This window comes from Notothenia rossii, assembly GCF_949606895.1.
Source record: "Notothenia rossii genome assembly, chromosome: 7".
In the NCBI taxonomy this organism is placed as follows: domain Eukaryota; kingdom Metazoa; phylum Chordata; class Actinopteri; order Perciformes; family Nototheniidae; genus Notothenia; species Notothenia rossii.
In genome coordinates, this window is record NC_136905.1 from 63806030 (window position 1) to 63830328 (window position 24299).

At 41.0% G+C, this 24299-nt stretch overlaps 1 protein-coding gene across 6 annotated transcripts in view; it reads right to left on the reverse strand.

Annotated features, from left to right (window-relative positions):
- Positions 1–24299, reverse strand: part of daam2 (dishevelled associated activator of morphogenesis 2) — a 132987-nt gene that overhangs the window by 35879 nt on the left and 72809 nt on the right. For all 6 annotated transcript variants that reach the window (XM_079692999.1, XM_079693002.1, XM_079693000.1 and 3 more), the window contains exons 3-4: positions 14277–14366; positions 4212–4286 (exon numbers count right to left, since the gene is read on the reverse strand). In XM_079692999.1, the coding sequence (XP_079549125.1) occupies positions 4212–4286; positions 14277–14366 (165 nt within the window). The remainder of the gene's footprint in view (positions 1–4211; positions 4287–14276; positions 14367–24299) is intronic.

The following is a 24299-nucleotide window of genomic DNA, read 5'->3' on the forward strand; positions in this document are numbered from 1 at the left end:
ATAGTCAATGGGAAGTTGGACACAACAAGTGTTGGGGAGAGTGGATGTTTTGGTCGTGCTGCGAGCCAGCTCAACATGTCAATGAGTCTCGCCAAATGGCTCCTTGCTACATCTGCTATTCGTAAAGTCATTCCGAACTTTTGGCCAATGGGCACATGAGGATGCCATTACAGCCTGTTGGTAAACCAGCAGAAGGTACTTCCCTTAATCCGCATTATGGGAAGTGCCCCCCAGAGCCAGATCCATGCCCTCAAGCTGGTCATTGGTGCGTTGTTAACCCAGTGAGTGGTGAGTGCAGCTCATCAAAACCTTAATAAAGACCATGTGGGTCACTGATGCGCAAAGTAAAAAGTATTTATTGAAATAGTTAGAGGCACAAAACATAATTAAGCTAACAAAAGACAAGCTGAAACGTAGCAGTTACTATGTGGCTATAAACTAACAACTGAAATGGATAGGAATTATGTGATCGGAAACACGTGGCATTAACAGCTCTGTTTAGAGTTCAACTGAATGCCAGGTAGATGGTAAGAAACCATGTTGTTACCGTCACAGCTAAGCAATGTAGCTTGTAAACTGGACAGAACTTCCCAAAACAGAAGCTTTGCCATTAAGCTCAAGTTTTACTAGAGCACTGACGAGAACAGTGAATAAAATCTTTAAAAAATAGATTTGACATTATTTAGAGAATGGTTGGGGAACTCAAAAACTTTTTCACAGTTTCTGAAACTTCAGAGATGGTTTATGACTTACTTTATCAGAAAAAAACAAAAAACATTTAAAGATTCAGAACTGTGTTTTGTATTTTTTTGAATAGTGATGTTAGATTTATTGAGGTATGGTATAGATCATCCATCTTTGATCATTTCATGTTACCCTTTGTTACCCTCCGATGTGCAACGTTTAAAGGTTTTTAACTTATTTTGTAAAGAAAATTGAAATTGTCAGTTTACTTATCGGTATCAGCCAAAAAAGCAGGTAACAAACATATTGTACGTTCTTATTGAACAGGTAAAGGTTGACTTTTAAATGTAGGCTACTTTAACAAATGTGTATCACGTTAAACAGGCTTCACTAAATAAACTGCTTAATTCAAATAAATGAAATCAGTTAACAGCTAAAAAACTAGATGTAACACTTGAAAGCAACTTGTCAGAGAGTCACGAAGACATTTGAATTATCACGCCAACCAGCAACCTTAGGACTCTGACTTTATGAATGAACATCAAGATGCTGGTTGTATCTCTCAGGGCAGCAATGACAAAATGAGCTCATCCAATAACTCAGCTGCTGTGAAGGGGCCTTCCCTTGTGAGCACGGAAAGGGGCCAAGACATGAAGTCATGGATGAGCAGAGGACCTCCAAATGTTGAAAATCGCTTTTGTCACGATGCTGCCTGGTTCACGGTGCTTGAAAAAATGGATTATTGATGGTGGGAGTTAAAAACAATTAAGGAATAGGAGGGAAATGGTCGACTAATAGTGAATAGGGGAGACTGTGGTCAAGTGACGCTTTACCAAGGGACTAATTGGAGGAAAATTGCAAAAAATATCTTTCTGCCAAACCTTATTTTGATTTATTTGAATAAAAAAAACAATTTTTAAATAACTTTAAATTTGAATAGACTTGTGTCCTTTCCTTTTTTTTTTTTTTTAAAACACATTTTTTCCATTACTTGTTGTGCAATTCTATGAACTGAGACTTTCTAGAAAAGGCCTGGAGCAAGTGAACGTCAATATCTCAACTAATTGGCACCATAATCCACTTTATTTTATTAAAAAAGTCAAGACTTTAATACACATCACTTACAGACTCAGGTTGTTTTGCACAGTAGGTACAGTAAAAAAGGAAAAGTCAGGCTGAAACATAACTCTAACGGCGTGTCTGACACATAATAGCACAGAGGAACCGCTGCAGCCCTGGTGGATTTTAAATTCCTGGCAACTCACAAATCAGCACTTTCTCTCGACTAAAATATTGTGCACGTCTGCGAGAGTGTGTGCGTGCCGCCTGAGCCTTCAAAAGAATGACGGCAAAATTGTTTCTCCAGACTTGAGCTCAGGTACCTACAGAAGTAGCCCGTTCTCGTCCCCGGAGTGGAGGCAGTAAACAAAAAGCTGTAAAAATAGCAACCCTTCACATGGGTTGTTGCTATAGTATAGGGTCTTTTTCGCCCGAAAAACAAACAACATGGTAATAAACAGATATGAAATGCCATTACTTTTGTTGGCCCTACATTTATATTGTAAGTTATGGTTAATCACTTTATCTGATTCATGGCTTGGAACCACTTGGCTAGATTTAGAAAAAAAATCGCTAGTCGGATGGTTGAAAAGTCCATTAAGACTTTCTCCACCAATGACTCTCTAAATGTCATGCTTACATGTCAACTTTGAAGAGCCCCTCTTAAAATGTTGTGTTTTATGCTCTGCAAACATTAGGGAGCCAACTTGTCGTCCACATAAGGACTCCGGGTCAGAGGTCACTGTCCCAAACTGGATGTCTTTTTGAAAGCATCACGCTGTTCCTACTGGCGGCCAAAGTTGCTAGAAAAAAATGAATATTGTGTGTGGCTCTGTGCTTGACAGTCGTTCCTGCTGGCTGAACTGCTGAGTGTTTAAATGGCCTTTTGTCATCACAGTGTGTGTGTGTGAATGCCGGGGTCACAGCGCAGGAATGTGGCTATGCGAATATAACGAGCAGTCAGCAGGGACACGATAAAAATGAGCCAAGATTCTGAGAGGGGATGACTGAGTGAACAGTGACCTCTCATGAGTGGTGGTCAGATGCTCAGAAAGTGAATTATATAGTAATTATGAGGAAGCAAGATGGGCACTACACAAACATTTTGCTTTTACAAGTTTAAGAGAGTGCTATTAAAGGTAGGGTAGCTAATTCGCTTCAGAAACACTTTTTGTTAAACTCCATGGAATGCTCTTAACATCCCGATAGCAATGAATACATTAAATGCTTTGATAATAAATACATACTCCTTACAAATCTGACTCATTTCAATTTTTCTGCAGTTTCTATACATTGGTTTAAGTCTTACTTATCGAACAGAAAACAGTGTGTTTTGGTCAATAGTGCCAAATCCCCCTACCTTGTCAACCCTGTTGGGGTTCCACAAGGTTCCATTCTTGGACCATTACTGTTTTCACTGTACATTAATGACTTGCCTAATGTGTGTCCTGAGTTGAATGTGCAAATGTATGCCGATGATGCGGTCCTCTTTGTACATGGGAAGAACACTGAAATGATCTCATGTTGTCTCTCAAAAGCTTTGGACAAGGTTCAGCACTGGCTGAACAACATTTGCTTACAGTTAAGTGCAAAAAAAACAGTATGCATGATGTTCAGTAAACGACCAGTCAAAATCGAAGGATCCAATGTGTTTTTAAAAAGGAGCAGAAATAGAACTAGTCCCCCACTTCAAGTATCTTGGAGTCATACTGGACTCGAACTTGACTTTTAAGAAACATATTAACGCTTGACACATTTTTCATGTTTTAAGTGTTCATCACTGTGCATTGTCCCTGCCAAATAAACGATTAAATTAAATGAATGACATAAAAAAACGTCATATGTGGAGGCCGTGGCGCTGTAAAAAGCACGACCAATTATCTGAGCCGGCCTGGCTAAAATAACTGGATGGCCTACCTGCCTGTCAGTCTTCAATCTCCTGCACAAACTTATCTCGTGCCCTCATTGGTCATGTGCGCGTCCGTGTGTGTTGGAGGAGGGGCTCTGTAAGGAAGTCTGAAGGAAGGGGCAGATTTTTTCCGGTTGCGTACTTTCAAATTCTAGTGCACTCAAGCTGGTTTCTCCATTCTTACCTACCCTACCTTTAAGGGGAACATAACATGTCTCCTTTCAGACTTGAGGACATTTTTTTTTTAATTTGGTATATAATTTCCTCATTAAAAAAAAGGTAAGCGTAAGATAATGCCTAATTTGCATACTTATATATACACATTCAGAAAAAGTTGTAATTAAAACAATTTCCTTAATGTAAGTAATCAACTGGGTTAGTTTCATGATGATTTGTTTTAGGTAATGCTACTAGTAGAATTTTACAAATCTTTAAAAGGTAATTTTCTCGAATAGTGATAAAAAAAGATACAAATAAGATTGTCTCTGCTTAAAGGTTGGAAGCAATATGTAATATGTTGTATTCAACTGGAGATTTTAGTAAAAGTGAACAGACTTACAGCAGCCATGGAGTTGATGCGGTCGATGTAGTAGTCAGGCCAGCTGGTCGCAAGCTTGTTGGGATCCTCTTGCTCCTGTGCATGGACACAAAGAAAGATTAAGTCAATTTAAAATAGCATAGCTCTGATTGTTTAATGGTTATTGCAGGTAAATCATAGACTATAAAACCCACTGTGACTTGAACATACACACAGATGCAAACATTAAGGAGATGTAATAATCGAAAAATGTAAGTAAAAACTCTTAAACCACTGTAAACGCTCTGAACATTGAAATATTACACATCCTCTTTCAAGTTACCACATAACAACTTAACGCTCATAAACACACCAAAGTTGGAGAACCACTTCCCAATTTAGGAACTTTGACTATACGAGGAGCACGTAAATGCACCATGGGCCTAGAGAAGGTCCACGCTCTCCGAGTGTCATTATAGTTTATTAACTATTTCTCTAACTGTGGGAAACAGCCAACAATGAGCGCCATTTCAGAGGTCTACCCAGGAACACGGTGCTCAATGATTAGGATGATGTCCCTGATATGTCCTTGAGCACCTGGGGTCAAAACTCCATCAACCGTCTGCTTTCATGTAGCACTGCCATCAGGTCAAAAGGCTCCACTGTTTCGACTCCTCCATGACAACATATGTAAAACTGAATTTACTGATTTCCATTAAATTTACCATGAAGATTGTTTCTACTAAAATTAATCCTAAGGGTTATGCTGAGCCTTTGTCATCTCCACTAGAAGTACTATCAGTACAAGTTCTAAGTCTTGTGCAAATCATCAGTACTATGTCCATTTCTGAAAGACCTAAGGCATTGTACTGAACAGACCAGGGCTGCTAGTGAGGGGCTTTCTTGGTTCAAAACTACTCTCTGTACTCTGTACATTATTATTGCTTCTGCCAAGGCGGTTGTATTTTGGCTCCGCTTGTTGGGTTGTTTGTTTGTCTACGTTATTATGAAAAACTTTTGGCCCAATATACATAGAGGAATGGTGTAGCATTGTCCAAGGAACACCATTACATTTTGGAGCAGAATCTGAATCACGGGGTGGATACACACACTATTTTTCACTTATGGAAACGGCCTTGACGGAGGTTTGCTCTCTCCGAGTGCCCTTATAGTTTCATACTATTTCACTCTTCTAGTTTCCTTTTTCCCCTTTCTACCTTAGCTGCACACTTCAACATCCATGCAGACTAAATGGATGAGGCAGTCCAGCCCACAATAACTGGGTCACAAAATCTCAAAGTATTCACTTGTCTTAGCTTTTATTACAACATAATAAGAGAGAAAGAAGAACTGCCTTGAGGAACGAAGTGCACTCCACAACAGTTTTGAAATCGCTCTGTCTGAGGTCAATTTGTCCTGGCCAGTCGGAGGTAGCGTGATGCCATGAGCAACCAAGGCACAGGGGAATACAGAGACCATGTTCCTCGTTCACATCTGGTCTTGTTTAGCTCAGGCTTAGAGCACTGGTGTAGCATTGTTGTTGTTCTTGTTACTGTGTGCACGTAAACAAGAGCTGGAAAACATACATGGTATGCAACATTAATGCAAAATGTGATAGTTTTGTTAGATAATAGAGAAATACTTGCCAAAATGTATAAGACAACATAAATAGAAATGTTACTTGATCCACAAATTAAGAGGGCATTTAAAAAATAAATGTGGCGTAAAAGCAGTGCAATTACCAACTTTTTGGTTCCAAAGACCCTGTAAGCAATTCATTTATTGAGATCCCCAACATACAAAAGGGTTATAATACCTACCCTAGCCTGTAGAAGCAGTTACAGTTAAATCAATTGAAATAACCCTACAAAAGACCATAATGCATAGCATACAGATTGTTGAGACTTCGTTGCAGCCATCAGGGGCCAACTAAGCTCTCTGATAGCTGAATCTCATCAAGTGCAACAACTTCATTAACTACAAGGACGTTCAGGCTGCAGCAAGACCTCATCAAATCTCACTGGGCTCCTTCTCGGTAGGAAATCAATATTTCCTGCCACCAAATCCCTTCATTTCTGAAATGTAGCTTTAATACTTGCATGGCGGTACAACACAGCTTTAAGCTAATTATATTTTCTGTTAATTAAGCCGGAAAAACTCCATTCTGGGACAGGCCTCAATCGATTGTCCCCGGAACATAAAACCCTCTTTTTATGACCACTAACCCAATGAACTTCCAGTCTGGACATAAAAATGAGCTACAGAAACAGTCCTATACACTCAAGCAGCTCCACCAGAGACTTTTTTGGGTTGGAGTATAAAGTTGGTCGATGTGGATTCCAGCCCTGGTTAAGACCGCTGTTTCTAATCTACGGTACTCTGTGCCAGCATTTGAGCACGAGCTAAAGAGCTGGGCAAAAACAATAGAAGTCACTGTACTACTCAGCTTGTGTTTTCAAGCTGGCCGTCGTTTCCACTATACTTGCTGACACGCTTGGGACGGGATGCCAGACAGATCCTGACGCTGAGATTAACAACTTAACTGCCTCTCTCTGGCCCTTCAGCCCAATTACAGCGGCCGACACGCCCTCAAAAACATCAGGTCGAGTCCAATGCAACATTTACTCTGGCAGTTTCGCGAGACAGAGTAAAGTACTGTAATTTTGTCTTGTTTTTGGATAAATGAAAAATGATTGTGAGCTCTGTTATGGGGGTCCTGGCCTTATCAGTTCATACACCTCCTGAATATTTGCCCTTTTAATGGCATTTCTTAAACAGTGAAGTGATCTTGGGTGCTTATTTTTGAATCACAGTTGATGAATGGTATTAACATTTCTGGATAAGAAGCCAGACTCCAAATAAGTGGAGCCTTTTACAAATTGAAAGTGCAAACAGCAGGCTTTTTATATGAATAGAGAGAGTATATTCACATGTGTATCACAGCATTCAGCATTTATTATGCATGCATACTGAGTATACTACTGAGATACCAGTCGCGTGCTTCGTTGCGACAGTTTAAGGTCAGCCCCGTCATTCCATTACAGCAATTACACACTTACACTACACTGTAAATTCCTCACGTCTGGTGACATTAAATATGATTTACAATCCAGGTTGCAGCAAGCAAACGAGGACAGGAATCCCCAACAGTGTATCAGGTATATTTCTGTAAGGTGTTCCTCTTGTTACAACCATCTGTTGAGGGATATATTGTTTCTCCAAAAGAGCCAAATACTTGACTAAAGCCAGGGTTCAAGAATATTTCTCTGTGTGTTTGGCAGGCTATTGAGTTTGCAGTGGCACCTGTTGAAAGAGATTAAATGACTATTTCAGCTCCCCCGCTGTCATGAAACAAGCCGCCTCACAGATCTCAAACCTCCTCAAAAGGTTTGAATGACAGTAACGATTGAGTTCACAGATTGTAATGAACCTATGCACATATACATTTCAAGTCAAGGTTTCAGAAACAACAGGACGTAGAAAGTCAAAATACTCAAATGGCCGGTTAAATCCTCAAATTTGTCATGCAAGGTTTCTACTGTTTGCTTGACTCCTAATATATAAAAATGTGCAGTTCACCAGGAAATCAAAACTACACATTTCTCTTTCTTGCATGTAGTGCTACTTATCAATCTAGATTGTTTGGGTTTGGGCTACTAAGGGTTTGATTTATCATCCATTATTAATCCAGGAAAAAAATCCTTTCTACTGTATCATCGCGCAAAAGTTGGTTTATACACATGAACAAGCTGCTCTCATGATCCAGTTAATGTCTCCTGTCCATTTTAGCAAAGTCTTATGTCCAATAGCAGACATACACTTCCTACTTCCGAGGTGAAATGGTTGGCGATGTGGTTTGATAAAAAGAAAATAGTCCCTACATGAATCAGCTCAAAACAAAGGTCCGTTGAGTATTTTGGGTGACCTGTTCACGATTTCTTAAACGAGACATTACTGTGGAGTTTTAAATGTACTTTTTGGATCTTTGAGAACCACAAGCGAAGCACCATCTAGTTCCATTGGAGGGAAGGCAGACATCCCTACGGCCAGTATTTTTAACACTGGGCAACTTACACCTAAATTATCTAGATAATAAAATAGGACAACAGGCACTGTAAGAGGAAAAATACATCTTGTTTGGATTTAAAAGATGAGCAAGACAACAGAGATATTTTTTCAGTCTGTGGGCTTTGGCAGCCAGCTTGGCCAAGTTACTTCTTTAAGCGTAGTCCAACTATTCTCTGCCAGAATCTATACATCGCCTCTCAGTGACATGCAAACATGTTTCCTTGAGTTCTTCAGTTTCTCTGGCAATTTAAGTGCTCCTTAGGCGCCTCAAACTTTGTTCCCATGTGCTCAGAGGGGCCCTGGGGGACCCTGACTGCAATGTGGGCGCTCTAATAAGCTGTACGAAACCATGAGAGCATCGCTAAGATGCACAGAACTGAATTAAATAAAGAAGGGACAGAAAAGTACTGCATTAAAAATAGGGAAAAAAGCCATTTACCAAATGTTAAATATTGTAGATCAGTTTTGGACCAAAGCAAAGACTCTTCTAGGCCATTTTCAGAAGCAAACAACAGATTAAAATGAATAAATACTCTTGCAAAAAGACTCGGAATTATACTATGTAAAACTTTAATGATCTCCATGGCAACGTCCAATGAGCACAAGCTCGACAATGAGTTTAATGTGTCTATTTCACTGCACCAACATAATATTCCTTTTGCATACACCAAATTATTTACATTGAAATACCTGTATAGTTCATTACTGAGAGTAAAGGGTGTAACTTTGGTTTGAGAAGTGGGGGGGACACAAAACAGGGGGTCCTCCGCAATGAAACATTGTTCTCGATTTAATTCCATTTCCTGCCTTTCTACAAATATATTAGGGACTATGGTGTTAACTAATCCAAGAAAAATGTGTAGTGTAATGAGTGCGCAAACTTATCTAGTATCCTCTCCATGTGAGCCTGTTTTATATGTGATGACCTCACATCCTCTGGGGGGGGCTTCTAATCTCCGAGCTAGCACCAGAACACACACACACACACACACACACACACACACACACACACACACACACACACACACACACACACACACACACACACACACACACACACACACACACACACACACACACACACACACACACACACACACACACACACACACACACACACACACACACACACACACACACACACACACACACACACACACACACACACACACACACACACACACACACACACACACACACACACACTTAAGTAAAAAAATAAATAAACAAATTTGAAAAGTGGGGGGGACACAAACGGGATTTTGTCCCCAGTGGAAATTACGCCCATGCTGAGAGTAGCACAACTACAACAGTACAGTGTTTCAGCAGGACAATGGGATGCATTAGCTATCATCTATGTGTATATCTGTGTATATGTATGTTTTTCTGCACTTGATGCTGCTACTGACACCACAATACGTTCCTGTCTGCGCAACCAGTGGGATTGTCCAACATTCCACAGAGCCAATGTCTCTGCAGGGAATATTTATCTATGGAAGCCGGGATATAAAGTCTCACCAAGAAAGGCAGGAAATGGACAGGATATTGAATTCTGGACGATTATGTAACGCCTGCTGTCTTTTACAGGTACACACGTTTTAGCACATGCTCAAGCAGAAATAGTTGCCTGGGGTCACATTAGTTTAAGTGATGGGGATAAAGCATGTGGATGATAAGACATAAGCTGCTGCCAAGAGGATACAACGTGTGAATGCATACAGTATGGGACGATCAGGCGGCGCATGTTAAAGGAGAGGTGTCATGGCCATTTCCACTGATCATAATTCCATTGTTGAGGTATACTAAAATAGAAAAATACTGTGCAATTTTCCAAACTCACATTGGTTTCTCATACAGCATCTCTGTAAAGTATGTGTATTCAGCAGTATTCACTTTCTCCACTAAACGGCTTGCTGCAGCTCCCCCCCCCCCTCCGTGATTTCCTTGTTTAGCGATACACAGCCAAACACAGCCAAACTCAACCTGAACACACACAAAGTCACAGCCAAAATAAAAACAATAAGTTTGGCTTGATATTGAGTAAGAAAAAGGTTTATAGGTTGATAAACACCGTGAGAATGGGTCTGCAGAGAGAATTTCGCTGCAATCCCAACTGTCTGTTATCAGCCTGCAGCCAGGGAGGAGAAATCAGCAGAGCTGCCTGCACTGAGGTGGAATGGTCAATTTGGACCAATCAACGGGGGCTTAACGTAACGGCTCCGCGGACGTAACGTAACGGCTCCACGGATTGGCCCATTTAGTTCCGGGTACGTGCTTAGCATGACATGTCACCTTTAAGCAAGGCATTCCACTCACAGAGATGAGGAGAACACGTGGTTGGATGATTTCGGACAGCAAAGATTATATTCAGAAAATCCTCTTTTTAGGGAAATTGACAGTAGAAAATATTGTGTGTAAGTGTTTTGATAAAGGGCAGTATTGTGTGACTGTTGGCTGAAAACACAGCGTGTGTGTCAGTGCTGCACTACTAATAGGATTCCGGAGACCGTGTTTGGCTCCCAGCACTGAATGATTTTTTTGGAACTATTAGATGATACATCCTGTTCTCTACCTGGAGGCTGCTGGACACGAGTCAGGCTTGGAAAAACAAACAAACAAGTATATACACACACCCATCACAGACAGGAATGCAATTCACTCATGCAGAGATGTACTCACGCCGATACTTTTTCATTGGACACTAGACATGTATACAAGCCATTCCTTCATTCTCACGCTTACCGAGAATGATGTCTACTCTTTCTCACACGCACACACAGACACACAAACCCCCTGGCTGTGGCTGACTGGGTGGCTGAGATCAGAGGTGCAGATACGGTCAGATTATATAGAGCTTGAAGGCCTGGACAAGATGTTCGAGTTAGTCATGGTACACAGAGACCATATTTACGCTAATTCCATTACTTCATTGCTGACTGGTATTAGCGAGAAGAGTTGCGTGTGTGACTATTCCTAAAGAGTTTTGATGTTGGAGAGGCTTATGGTCTATAGATCTTGAATCTTAATGTTAATGTTACATTCAACAATATATTTACATTAACAGTGAAATGATTTTGTGTGATATGAAAAGGAACTCTTGCGGCAACAAACCCACAGAGAATCCTCTGCTTAAGGCAGCCAGTGTTGAATATTTTTTAAAATCTTAACAGATGTTGAAGATACGACAGGCGTCGAATATGACATGTAATCATCATGTTCTGCTGTCCAAGAAGTTTCTCACAGTGTATTGGATTGTTAATATTGAATGTGTTTATTATCGTGATTTGGAATCAGTGAGGGATCTAAAAACACACTTTAAACATACAGTACATCACACTCCAGCTAAATGTGTCTTTAGAACCATCAAGAGCAGAAACATTAGCTTGATTCTCATGCAGTGCATCCTGCATCCTTTAGCCTCTTTAGTCTGTTGTTTTGGCACAGCATGAACATTAAATGTATGTCACTGATTATCAACCCTGTTTCGAGCAGCAGCAGCAGGTTCTTTTAGCACCTCCACACCAATACAACCACTACACGCTAGCTACCCTGTGAGGAGATAGGAATGGTGTACCATTTTATACCATTGGAACAGCTTGTAATGTGCAATTTTTTGCAATCGAGAGAAGAGTAACCCCAGATTTGCGAAAGTCTAGATAAAGAATTATGGTTAGGCATTGACCTTGAATTGTCAAAAGTAAGGTTAGTAAAGGCCCTTCCAGCATCGAGTCTGGCAACAGTTTGAGAGGTTTACAAATCCAAGGTTCTCTTCTAGACTCGTTCTAAGATGGTGGTGTCTAGAGAAGTAACCCAAGATTTGTGAAACTCTCAACAGGGGATAATGGTTGGGCATAGACCTTGAATGGTAAAGTAAGGCTTTCACCTCAATGTGAGGTATGGATCGGTGGTTGGGCATGAAGTCTGCCAACAGTCTTTTGAGAAGTTTTGCAAATTGAGGGTTTTCCTCCAGGCTCAAACATCTTTGCTTACACAAAGACACAGGGAAGCCATATTGGGTCAAACCAACTAGACAGCAGTTCTAGTGAAAACTCTGCATATAGGAGTCGATCAATATCTGAACTTAAATATCAAGCTGGTTTTATAAGCCTGACCATTTACCTCCTCAGGTTCTGTGAAAACATAAGATTCATTAGATTTGGAATATGTGGTTTTGACCAGCCAGTAAACAAGTGGAACTGGCAAAGTCGCAGTGATTCACAATAAATGTGCAGTTTGTGTTGCAGGTGAACAAAGTTAGTTTGTCCCTCTGTCATGCCCTTAGTTGTTCCCTCCAAGTGTTATCTAACCACAACAACTGGAGCCGTCGTTTGGCTGGAGCAAACAAGGGGACCAGTGTTTGTCGCCGACAGGAGCGGCTGGGGTAAATTCTGCTGTCCTCTGCTCCCCATTCGAAATCACTGTCATCCTGTCATTTTCATGCATACAGGGCACTTCTGTGTGGTGTGTGTGTGGGTTATGTCTTCAAAACCTGCGTCTTTTCCTACATTTATGTGGTTCTTCATGTCTGTGTGGGTGTGTTGCACGTAAGGACATTATTCATGCACACACAGAAAGGCAGGTTATTTTCCGATATTGCACGCCAGTTGTTTTCCCCCCTCATTCTCCATTACGGCGTCCCTCTCCATGAATGAGGGGTTTGTTTGGTTTTCCTGCGGCCTTCCGCTGTGCAATGTTACCCGGGTTTTGCTCTCTGTTTCCTGGCCTGGACACGCGGCTGTTTCTTTTTTTTCTACCTTAGCCTCGGAGAGGAAATGATTTCTGACTGGGAGGGATGGGGCAGGAATGACAAACTAATATATCCTACCTCTGAAACCGGCTTAGGCGCGCACTGCAAACCTTTTTTGTTCCAATATGATGCTGCCAAATTTGGTTTCCACTAGCTTATACTGCAGTACAAAGAGTCTTCATAAACATCTGTGGTTGCTTCAGTAAAATATGTAATAACTGATATAGGAGTATTATTGAACTGGCTCCTTTTATGTGGCTTCACGAATGCAAAAGCACCTTCTGCCAACAATTCCTTCCCTCTACTACAGCACATTGCAAGTTATCATAATGTATTAGAAGAACGATTACATCCTCCTCTTGAATTATTTTGACCCGTATTGCATTTCCTTGTAAACTGGTGTGGCGCTCCAGCTTCCATCCTCGCCTTGACATCCCTCTAAACACACCACAATTCCACCGCTCTTCTTTTTCCCCGTAACTCAATGCTGGCCTCAATACAAGTACAAACTTTTACACATGCAGGTGCACACACACACTCACGCGTGCACACACACACACACAAAGCGATGTGTGTTTACTCCTTTTTAAAAAGGTTGTCAGAGCCTATCATCTCAGCTAAGCCGAGCCTGCCTGTCGTGGAAAGAGAAAGGAGGGGTCCGATCCTCGTCCCCGCTTCCAACAGAAAAAGCTCATCCAAAAAACAAATTAGCAAAGAGACACAAGGGAGGGTTTATTGCTATTTATTCAATTTGCTATTGACTGAGAGAGGGGGGCTCAATTCCTCTTTTTCTCCTAGCACAATGTCATATCCTGTTGGGTTTTTGACCACAAAGTGAGACCAGAGTTGTTGTGGAGAGACACACTGAAGGGTATTAAGAGAACGAGAGATGTTTTGGCGAAGGGAGAGGGGTGAAAGAGAGGGCTAACCAGAATATTCTAGTGCTCCGATGGTATGTTGACAATTCTTAAACAGCACAGGAAAATGACCTTCTCCAACGTGGGGAAGGAGATCTAGAGATTGAACGTATTGAAACAATGAACTGTGTTGTTTACATGTATGTCCTGTATGTGCATAAAGAAAAATATGAGAGTCAATGTAATAATGGGCACATGTTTACGTCAAAGAGGAGCTGGAAAGGGGGCTGGCGTGATTCAAAATGGGCTTTACTCTTCAATAACATGAATTACAGACAGTTTAGCTGTAAACTGTGGCTTCAGGCAGCCATTCAACTGAGGGCCAGCCAGAGATTAGAGCTGATGAACAGTAAACCACAGCAGAGAGCAACTTACCTTCTTCTTGCTGCAGTAGATCTGCCATTTCTTTTCATCGGGCAGAGCGAACATGGCCTCCCTGTTCTTGTCCGTGAGGTCCAGTTCATCCTGCAACAACAAAGGAGGCCGTTTTAGCAACACAGTATTTGTCTTGAAACCATTGCACACTTTGTTGTTGTCTACTAGAACATGTGGATATGCTTTTAGGCTGAAAAACTAATTATTTTTCTCATAAATGATATCACAATTTACATTCATTCACCCTCAGTCTTAAACGCGCCTCTCTCTTTAAGCCCCGCTGCTGAAAAAAAGAGCCCGGTGCTCTCTGCTTGGTTCTCACATTGCTGGTGAAGATACCCAGAAAAGAGGACGATATCAGGGCTAGGAAATATATATACCGTAATTTTCGGACTATAAGGCTCACCTGAATATAAGCCGCAGCAGCTAAATTGAATGATGTGTACATATATAAGCCGCACTGGACTATAAGCCGCAGGTGTTTTAATGTTTAATTACCATATGTAAGGGTTCGTGCACAGAGGGGATTGTGGGGAAAGAGATGGCTGTTGGAGGAAGCTCCCATTTATTAACATTTCAACAAACAAGTTGCATATTTGCATAACGTATTCAAGTGTTAGCATTTAGTGCAATAGTAGCTACAGAACATGTACTGTGCTGTGTAAACTGTACTGTATCACATAGCGTTTCAGACACACAAACTTTTCAACTATCAAACTTAAACGGTGCGCTCCCAGCGCACGTACCGGCAGTGATCTACAGCAGTGGTTTTCAACCAGTGGTACGGGGACAAACTGTCTTGCTCTCGTTCTGTCTCTCGTACCACTCTCGGTTCCACTTTTACTTTTGCGCGCTACCTGTCTCACTCTTTTCCGGCCTCCAGCTTTTCCTGCTGGAGCCCGCCGCAGCCCGCCGCTTAAAGGTGGGGGGCGCGGACCGGCCATAGAGCCCATAGAGTTAAAGGTGGTGGACTGTAACCTGTAAAATCCATAGATTTAGGAGGTCCCCTAGTGGCCGTTAGCTGTAAAAATCCATAGATTAGTCGCACCGTTATATAAACCGCAGCGTCGAAAAATGGGAAAAAAGGCGCGGCCTATAGTCCGAAAATTACGGGTATATTATATTTTGATATTGAAATACATTTCATCTTTGATTTTGGATATTGAGATATGACAAGTGTTTTCTTTCCTGGTTTTAAAGGCTGCACTACAATAAGGTGTGTTTTGTTATGACTGTTCTAGCTGTTCTGTTGTTTACCTTTATCCGCTGTATCCACATTACTATTTATCATTAATCTCACTGTGTGAGTATTTTCTGAAAACTACAACAGTAAACTCTACGATATTGTCACAATAGCATTTGGTAAGAATATAGTTATACTTTATTAACTCCATCTTACACACTTTGTGGTATTTTCTAATAAGCCTCAATAAAACATACTGGGTTGTCTCTTTTCATAGTGTTTTCGTTGGTAGTCACTCTACATCCCAAAATTTCTTCTTTCAAAGTAATCACAGGGAGACACATGAATACTACCAGCCCCATCCTTCGGCACACAATCCGACTATCCCTTTTGTTTTGTTTTCACTACATCAATACAGAGCCAAAGATTTTTAGCAGTGACTGCAGACCATTGGATGAGTTGAGTTTACACAGCGACATTTGATTGTCTGACCCCCCCACTGTCTGACTGAGAACTGGTCTCCACAGAGGAGGGTTTTAATATTCACCCTGCTGCTCGGCTCAATTCTTCCGCTCAGTACAAGGAGCCTCCTGCACCTTTTGAAATGCATATGAGGCCCGGAAATGAGTCTCTGTATGCCTGGGACGAAAAAGTAAATTCTCGGAAAGAGAAGCACATTTAAGTTGAAGGGAGAATGAGAGAAATGGAGGAAGGATACAGAACAAATAAAAGGGGCTGTGCGGTTCTGGAAATGGATCAGGACAAAAAAATTGAGGATGAGATGCCATAGCGCGTAGAGCTTTGTGCTCTGCCTCAAACTAATCTCATGATAATAGTTTTGCTACCATGACGTCAGGCAGAAGTGCTGGGCCTCCAAGGCCCCCCAAAGTGAAGATGGCTACCAGCGCCAGAGGTGGGGCCCCTTAAAGCCGGCCAGTAGATCCACAGGGTTTGTTTTCATCCATTCAGCTGGACAGGGTAGGGTGAGGTGGCCCACATTCCAAGTACCCAACACTATGAAGGATGACATCATCTCTCACACAGTGCTTTCAATGGGAGAACCAGCAGCAGCATGATTGTGGTTTTGGCAAAAAAGGAAAAATCTGAAGGGTGTGAACTTTAAGGGGGTCTAATACAGATAGAAACCACAAAGAAGCTTTGGAATCTTTGGTCAAAGCCTCATTTCATCTTAGCAGCATGAATTAAAGAGTGAATTGTGACTCAAAACGAGAGCTTATCATCTCGAGTCTACATTACCTGCTGCAATAAATGAATACCATTGATATTAGTGTGCTGTTATTTGTGGCCTGTGCACTCTCAAGAAGAAAACCAACCATCTTTGCAGCTAAACATCTAACCACTGACTCTTCGTCCTTCAATCTTTACAGATTTTAGCTTTGGGTTGGACCACGATCCTCTCTCCACATCCCCAGGCTTTAAAACCGAGGCTGAGAAGCCAGCTCGTCTCTGGCATGTGGCCCGGTCGCCGGGTCAAAGCCCTGCTGTCCAAGCTGCTGCTGTTTGGAAGAGCTGATACTAGGAGTTGGTTGGGAAATCAGCGAGAATGAGACCCCTGGATTTGAACCAGATGGGAGTTGAGCCCAGTACTTGATCTCTTTGCTCTTTCTTGCTTTCAATATCTTTTCCCCAGGCCTCTCAATGTAAGGTCTTATTTGGAAGGATATACATCAGCAATGAAAATGAGGATTAAGGTGTCCCAGACATACAGGTTCAACAGTCTAGCGGAGCAGGTAAGCTATCGGAGGAATCAAGAATTCCACTTAAAATAGGTATATGATTACACAAGGCCTTTACATAAGATTTAAGACGTATGAGGATAAAGGCAAAGTCAAGTATGGCAGCAGGAACAGGAAAACAGGAAAGGAGTGGCAGGGTGGACCAAAGGCTAATGCATCAGGAGACTTTATAATGACAACTACATGTTTCATTGAGTTGTTAGTCAAGCAGAAGGGTCACCAGTCTTATCAGAGAAAGGAAAGATTAAGTTGAGGATGAAGACATCGACTTTTCTATCCAGTTATGCAATATTTTACCTTTTTCTTTCACCTCCCAAATTACTTGCTCCAACATGACAGCCCCATCACATGGCCTGTCCAAACAAGTAAAACCCAAAAAACAACCTAACTCAATCTTCCAAAACAAAACAGGACCGCTTTCCACATTACTTGTAAAAGCTTCTCTTGATATGCCTCCGTCCTCCTTGGCCAGCACACTCCAGTCGGGAATTCACATAAACCAAAACTAATATTGTAACACCTGCTGACCGAGAGGCGAAAATACATACCTAAGGCTTCTCAACCTTTTCTTTTTCATATTTCCTCCACAAACGCCTTTTGAATACTGTTACAAATTCCAAAAAGATGTCACGGTTGTGAGCTGTTTAGATCTTTTAAATGTTTGTTTCTCTAGACTGATGAGCTTTCCGTATTTGCTGACATGATACAAAATATATGGTGTAGAAAGATGGCGCTTAAAGCGAAAAATAAAACAGGTCTTCTACCACAAATTTGATCAAATAAAGTCATTTTGAAACAATTGAATTTCATGTCATCATTCAATAATTTAATATAACGTCTATTCCGCAATATAATTTTGAATGTTGTATGTATTTTCTATCCTGTGAGCTCTATGGATTCATAAAATCCAAAGGAAAGCACTTTAAAACCCTTTTAACTTGTCTTTATGTTACCATAGTTGGTCAAATCTTAGGAGTTTGTGCCACTCACGTCTCTCCATTGACTTTGTATGCATCATACAATGTCTAAAATGCACTTTCAATTCTGTCTCAACATAGAAGATGTTGGTAATGTACTCTATGTACATTTGTTCTTTTGGACAGAGTCAGGCTAGCTGTTTGCACCTGCCTTATGATATGTCCTACTATTCCTCTAAATAGCAACTATTCAGAGTAGGAATCACTGGGAGGTCTTTAGGGAGAATGAGCTTAGTTACTACATGCATGTATAATCCTACTGTAATTCCCATCAGGGATTATGATGAAGAAGATATATATATTTTCCAGCAGACATGTCTTATATATTAACATTCATTTGTATGACATAATAGGATTCAGATGATATAACTTGTATGTGGCGATTATGTATACCATATGGAAAGCATGTAAAGGATAGGAGACGGATTAGTAGCAATAACACATCGGAGAAAATTCAGAGTAGTGTGGGAAAACAGACATGAACTGAAGGACAGGAGTATGGCAAAAGGTTAACAAAAAAGTAGAGAGTGCAGTTGGGATAAAGATGGAGGCAATGCAAATTCGACACCAAAATGTTAGCGAAACAAACTCCACAGGGAGAGTAAGGGTCAGTGAGTGAGTATGTGTGCCTGGCATACTGTAGGAGTGTGAGTGGGTGTGTCTCTTTGACAACTGACTGAGGATGTGTGAGGCTCCACCTAAATGGGAAATGTGTGTGGTCCAAGAATGACATCCTTTCACACGCATGTGCGGCTATGAAGCAGCGTTTCCAGAAGGCACGTAAATGTTTCTACCTCATGTCAAGTCTTACAGTATTGGCATAGGGGATCTGTATGATGATGATCACCCACCCACCCACCCACCCACCCACCCACCCACACACACACACACACACACACACACACACACACACACACACACACACACACACACACACACACACACACACACACACACACACACACACACACACACACACACACACACACACACACACACACACACACACACACACACACACACACACACACACACACACACACACACACACACACACACACACACACACACACACACACACACACACACACACCTCTGGGCGAGACAGGAAGTCAGAGGGAAGACAGGCAAGATGGCAGGAAGTCATACAAGGCCACCAGGGTGCCAAAAGGAAGCTGTAGCTGCCATTATTGACCGAAACGAGTTTTAGGGTGTGTGTGTGTGTGTGTGTGTGTGTGTGTGTGTGTGTGTGTGTCTAGGCCTGTCATAATATTTTATTTTATTGACAATATATTGTAACGTAAAAAACATGATTGTCATTTTAAGACCTGTTAACGATAATATAATAGCAAAGTGAAACTTTTGAAACACAAATCAAATTTAATCCTAAAGAATATACAGAGTTCTGATTTGGAAAGTGAAACAAATTGTTAAGTATCCCAAAAAATAAACAAAATTGACTTTTCTGTGCAATTTCCATGATTTGTAATAGTAGGAAAAACCCTGCTGTTTAAAATGCTTGGATCCAATATTGGCGAATAACTCTTATTTTAACAAACATACAAATCATAAACAGGGCATTATTGATGTCAGCAAAAATAAATAACACAAAAATGATATGAATCTTTTCCAAATATCATATAGGATGGTTGATCATGTAAAATGATTAATTATCATGAACAATGTGTGTGTGCTACAGCAGTCATAGCCTCACAAAAAGTCCTAGAGTTCTTCAGACAAGGCATTTACATGAGTCATAGTATCCTTCATGAGCCTCTCGAAACAAGGCTCTACTACATCCATTATAAGGTCGGCTGGGGACAGTAAGAGCTGGTAGGAAGAGAACATTGGAAATGGGAAGCCCGTTAGATTAATGAAAGGGAGGGAAAGATGGTGCATCCCAGGTCGTACACTGTGGAGGAAACACTCATAATGGCTCAGAGGGTGGAGAACATTTCCATTCTCTGCTGTCTTGTGTCCGACTTCGGAAAATTAGGAGAGGATTTAGGTTCTGGAAGAGTCCTGTATGGACTGTGATTGTGAGTCACATGGATTGAAAGCTATTAAAGGTTGTGGCAGACAGATTGACACATGGACAGCTTGACAACTGCCCAGAGTGGTTGGATTAAAACTGTCCCAAATATCGAGACAGAGAAAAAAAGAATGAGACTACCACATAGAAGAAAGAGACAGGCGGAGTGCAAAGCGACAACACACTAATCTGATGCCTGCCAGAACAGTATTTGCCAGATGTTGACCTAATACAACCTGATTCAGCTGCACCGATTTGGCTAAGATAAACTGTGCATGCATCTTCCTTTTTAAATAATACAACAAACAACTTGGGGACGGCATTTATTTGCAAGAAAAACAATGACATACGGACGCTCAGTACACTTGGCATCTTTCTTTTTTTCTCACTACATCTAAAAGTGGGCCATGGCTTTCAACTTTTTTCCAAAGCATATCTATCCAAAGTTCCTCCAAATCTGTTTTTGCCTTTGTATTTTATTCTCTTTTTAAGAGTTTATTCTGCGTGGCTTCAGTGGCACTACAAAGTTGATTTCTGGCACATTGGGACCATATGCCGACCTTTCACCATTAAGTGTGTGAGACTTGTTGTCTCAAAACAATCTCACACTTTCTTCTTTTTGGGAAACCCAAACTGCCATCATTGACAAATATATCCAAGCAGGATAATAACCGAGCAGAACCCCTTCTTAATTATCTTAATATGGAGCTAATTCATATTTGATGATACAGTGTTATTAGCAGGGAATTGCCCTGACAAAGCAAAATAAAGCTGCCATTGTTCTGAAAGCACTGCCAAACTTTACACATGGCCTTTATATCAACTTTTCGTGCAAGCCTTGAAACGCTAGTGGAAAGAGACGATTAAAAGACGCACGTAGATCCAAAAAACAGAACCCAAAACTGCGGCACATTTGCTATCTGTAAACTCTGCAGTCAGCTGCAAATGGGGATTCTAATTAATGTGATCCATTAGTTCCTTTTATGTGGGTTTTGTTCATTTTGTCCAAATCAGTGGCAACTGCTTCCAGGCTCATTTGCATGGGTTTATCAAGTTCGTTACTGAGGCTTTCATTTGGGTTCATGGCAGACTTTGAAGCAGCTTAGTTCTTCAGACTTTCTCTAGGATGAGTTGTTGGGAGTTTGGCAGAGGAGAGAGAGTGTCTACACAAGGGAACCACAGATGGATCTCACACATGCTTATTCTGCAATATTAGTTTTATCAGCTACACACCAAGGACAATAAGTCTTCTATTTCGCTACATTAACTATTCTATGTTCCTGCATTTTTCATGAAGTGGCATAGAAGTTAGAAGAGGTTCCTAAAGGTTACTGTATGCACTTGAGAACGCTTCTCATATTTAGGTTGCTATAACTTGCTGGCGTTTCTTTATAGTTGCCTAGTTTGTCACCATAATAACTATTTTGCGGCTTACTTGATTAATCAAGAAATAGTTTTTAAAATATGTCAAAGTCCAAGCTGATGTCTTTACATTTCTTGTTTTGTCAGTACAAAACCACAATAAATTCAGTTTAAATGTTTGACAATAGCAGGAAGTGTGAAACCAGCAACATGTTCTGCCATTTTTGTATGGAAATTAACTTTATAAATGTTTTAATATCCAAAAGGTTGATGATTATTTTTCTGACGATCACCTAATCCATTAGTCCACAAATCATTGTGGACCTAAAAGTAGTACATGTTTATTATAGTCAACCTCTATCATCTTCCAAAAACACATTTATTTTCATTTAATATCACAATAATAGAGTCAGGCCACATGGCCACCAATTGTTCATACAATGTTTCAGAGACAATTCAGCTTAAGGTCTTTCCTCCCAGTAACGGTGTAAACTGACCGGACAGTGACTAGAAACAGGGGAATACCCATTATGGTTCGGAGGTGGTTCACTCCATTTGGCCCAGATCTTTCGCTCCCACTTCAGAGCCTCCGTTGAGACTCATTCTACTCCTCATGAGAGGCTTTCATAACAATAATCCCATCTCATGTTGCCATGGAAACACACTGTTATGTTATTTTATTTATTTCCACCCACGTAGCACAGCCCCTTACCTCCCTGCATTGACTTTTAATATCAGCTTCAAAGGCATTGGGCTTTATGTCTGGTAGTGCTGATTTGTCAAATGTATCAGCATTTCCGTCCAGTTAAATAGATGGGGGGGATCTTGGGCAGATGACCATTAAATAGAAGAAGTTATGCATTAGTCATCTGATCAAAGCAGACATGAATCAAAATGTCAAATTAAAATACGGTTTTGATCAACGTAGTACGTAGATTAATTTTCGGTTTTCTGTTGAATTTAGGCAAAACTCCGGGGTGCCATCATGAAACCAAAAAACATAAATTCTCCCCTTTAGTTTCAGATTCTTCCTCAACGGAGAACACATTAAGTGATTTACAGATTAGAAGGTAATTTGAGTTATACGTTAACCTTTGAGTGCTATTTTTAATGCTGGAATTCTGCAGTCAAGTAAAGACAATATTGACCAGATACTTACACACACAATACCCCAAAGACAAAACATCTAAGGGATCAGATGAAGCCATCCAACAAACATCTGAAGAGTAATTTATTCACATCATGTGAAAGGGCCCAGATCCAATGACACAATAACAAATCTGCTTTCTCTCCTGGGTCAAATGCTGCAAGGGGGTTGGACTTATCTGCTCTGCTTTTTCTTTAACTTGCACATTATGTGTAAGCTTCTTTGCATGATCAGAAATGTACCACCTCAAAATAAGATGTGGGAGTAGGGTCTTATTTTTTCGGGCTGCTGAGATTTGGTCAAGTACTCTAGCATAAAATAAAAGTTTTGATTCAAACCTTGCAATACATGTTTTCCAGACAGAACTACAGGAGTACTGTCTTGCAGTTGTTTGCCTCCGTAAACTTGCAGTTTACATCTACACTGAACAAAAATATAAACGCAACACTTTTGTTTTTGCTCCCATTTTTCATGAGATGAACTCAAAGATCTAAAACATTTTCTATATACACAAAATAACCATTTCTCTCAAATATTGTTCACAAATCTGAAAAAATCTGTGATAGTGAGTACTTCTCCTTTGCCGAGATAATCCATCCCACCTCACAGGTGTGGCATATCAAGATGCTGATTAGACAGCATGATTATTGCACAGGTGTGCCTTAGGCTGGCCACAATAAAAGGCCACTCTGAAACGTGGAGTTTTGCTTTATTGGGGGGGGTCTGGGGGGGTCCGAAAACCCTAGGGTTAAACCCTAACCCTAACATGTCACCCATTGAGCATGTTTGGGATGCTCTGGATCGGCGTATACAACAGCGTGTTCCAGTTCCTGCCAATATCCAGCAACTTCGCACAGCCATTGAAGAGGAGTGGACCAACATTCCACAGGCCACAATCAACAACCTGATCAACTCTATGCGAAGGAGATGTGTTGCACTGCGTGACGCAAATGGTGCTCACACCAGATACTGACTGGTTTTCAATAAATACACTGCAAGGTTTAATGGTTTGTGCAATGCCAGTGATTATGAGAATGAGCCTAGACAGCACATTTAGGATCAAATCAGGTCAATTGGCTGGAAAATGGGAAAAGGATGCCTGTTGGGAAAACATCTGCCTTAATGATAGTGAATACTTTCCTATCTCAAATGGAATTTCACTTAATCTCCTGAATTGATTCTGACAGTTGGAGGAGTGATATATCTTGCAGCCGGTGAAGTTTAGCACTCCCCAAGACTAAGACTTGACAGAGTCAGAAACAGTCCTTTAGCCAGGTAGGGAGTAGGAGACACAGGTAGAATGGAAACCTGAGGTTACAGGAGCATGGCAGAAACTTTAAGATGGATAAAGATAGGAGATAGGAACTGAGCAAACATCGAGACCGAAACAGGAAAGCCTTGTCTTCCAAAAAAGCCGGAACTTGCATACATGGCAGCTGAAAACCCCCGGGAAACTTCTCCGTTCTGACAGCTGTGCCCTGATCCCTCTCAAGACCATGGGCGCATGTTTGGCACTGGTTGTAGACCAAACACTTCTGCCAACAAGTGTAATCCATGCACAACAT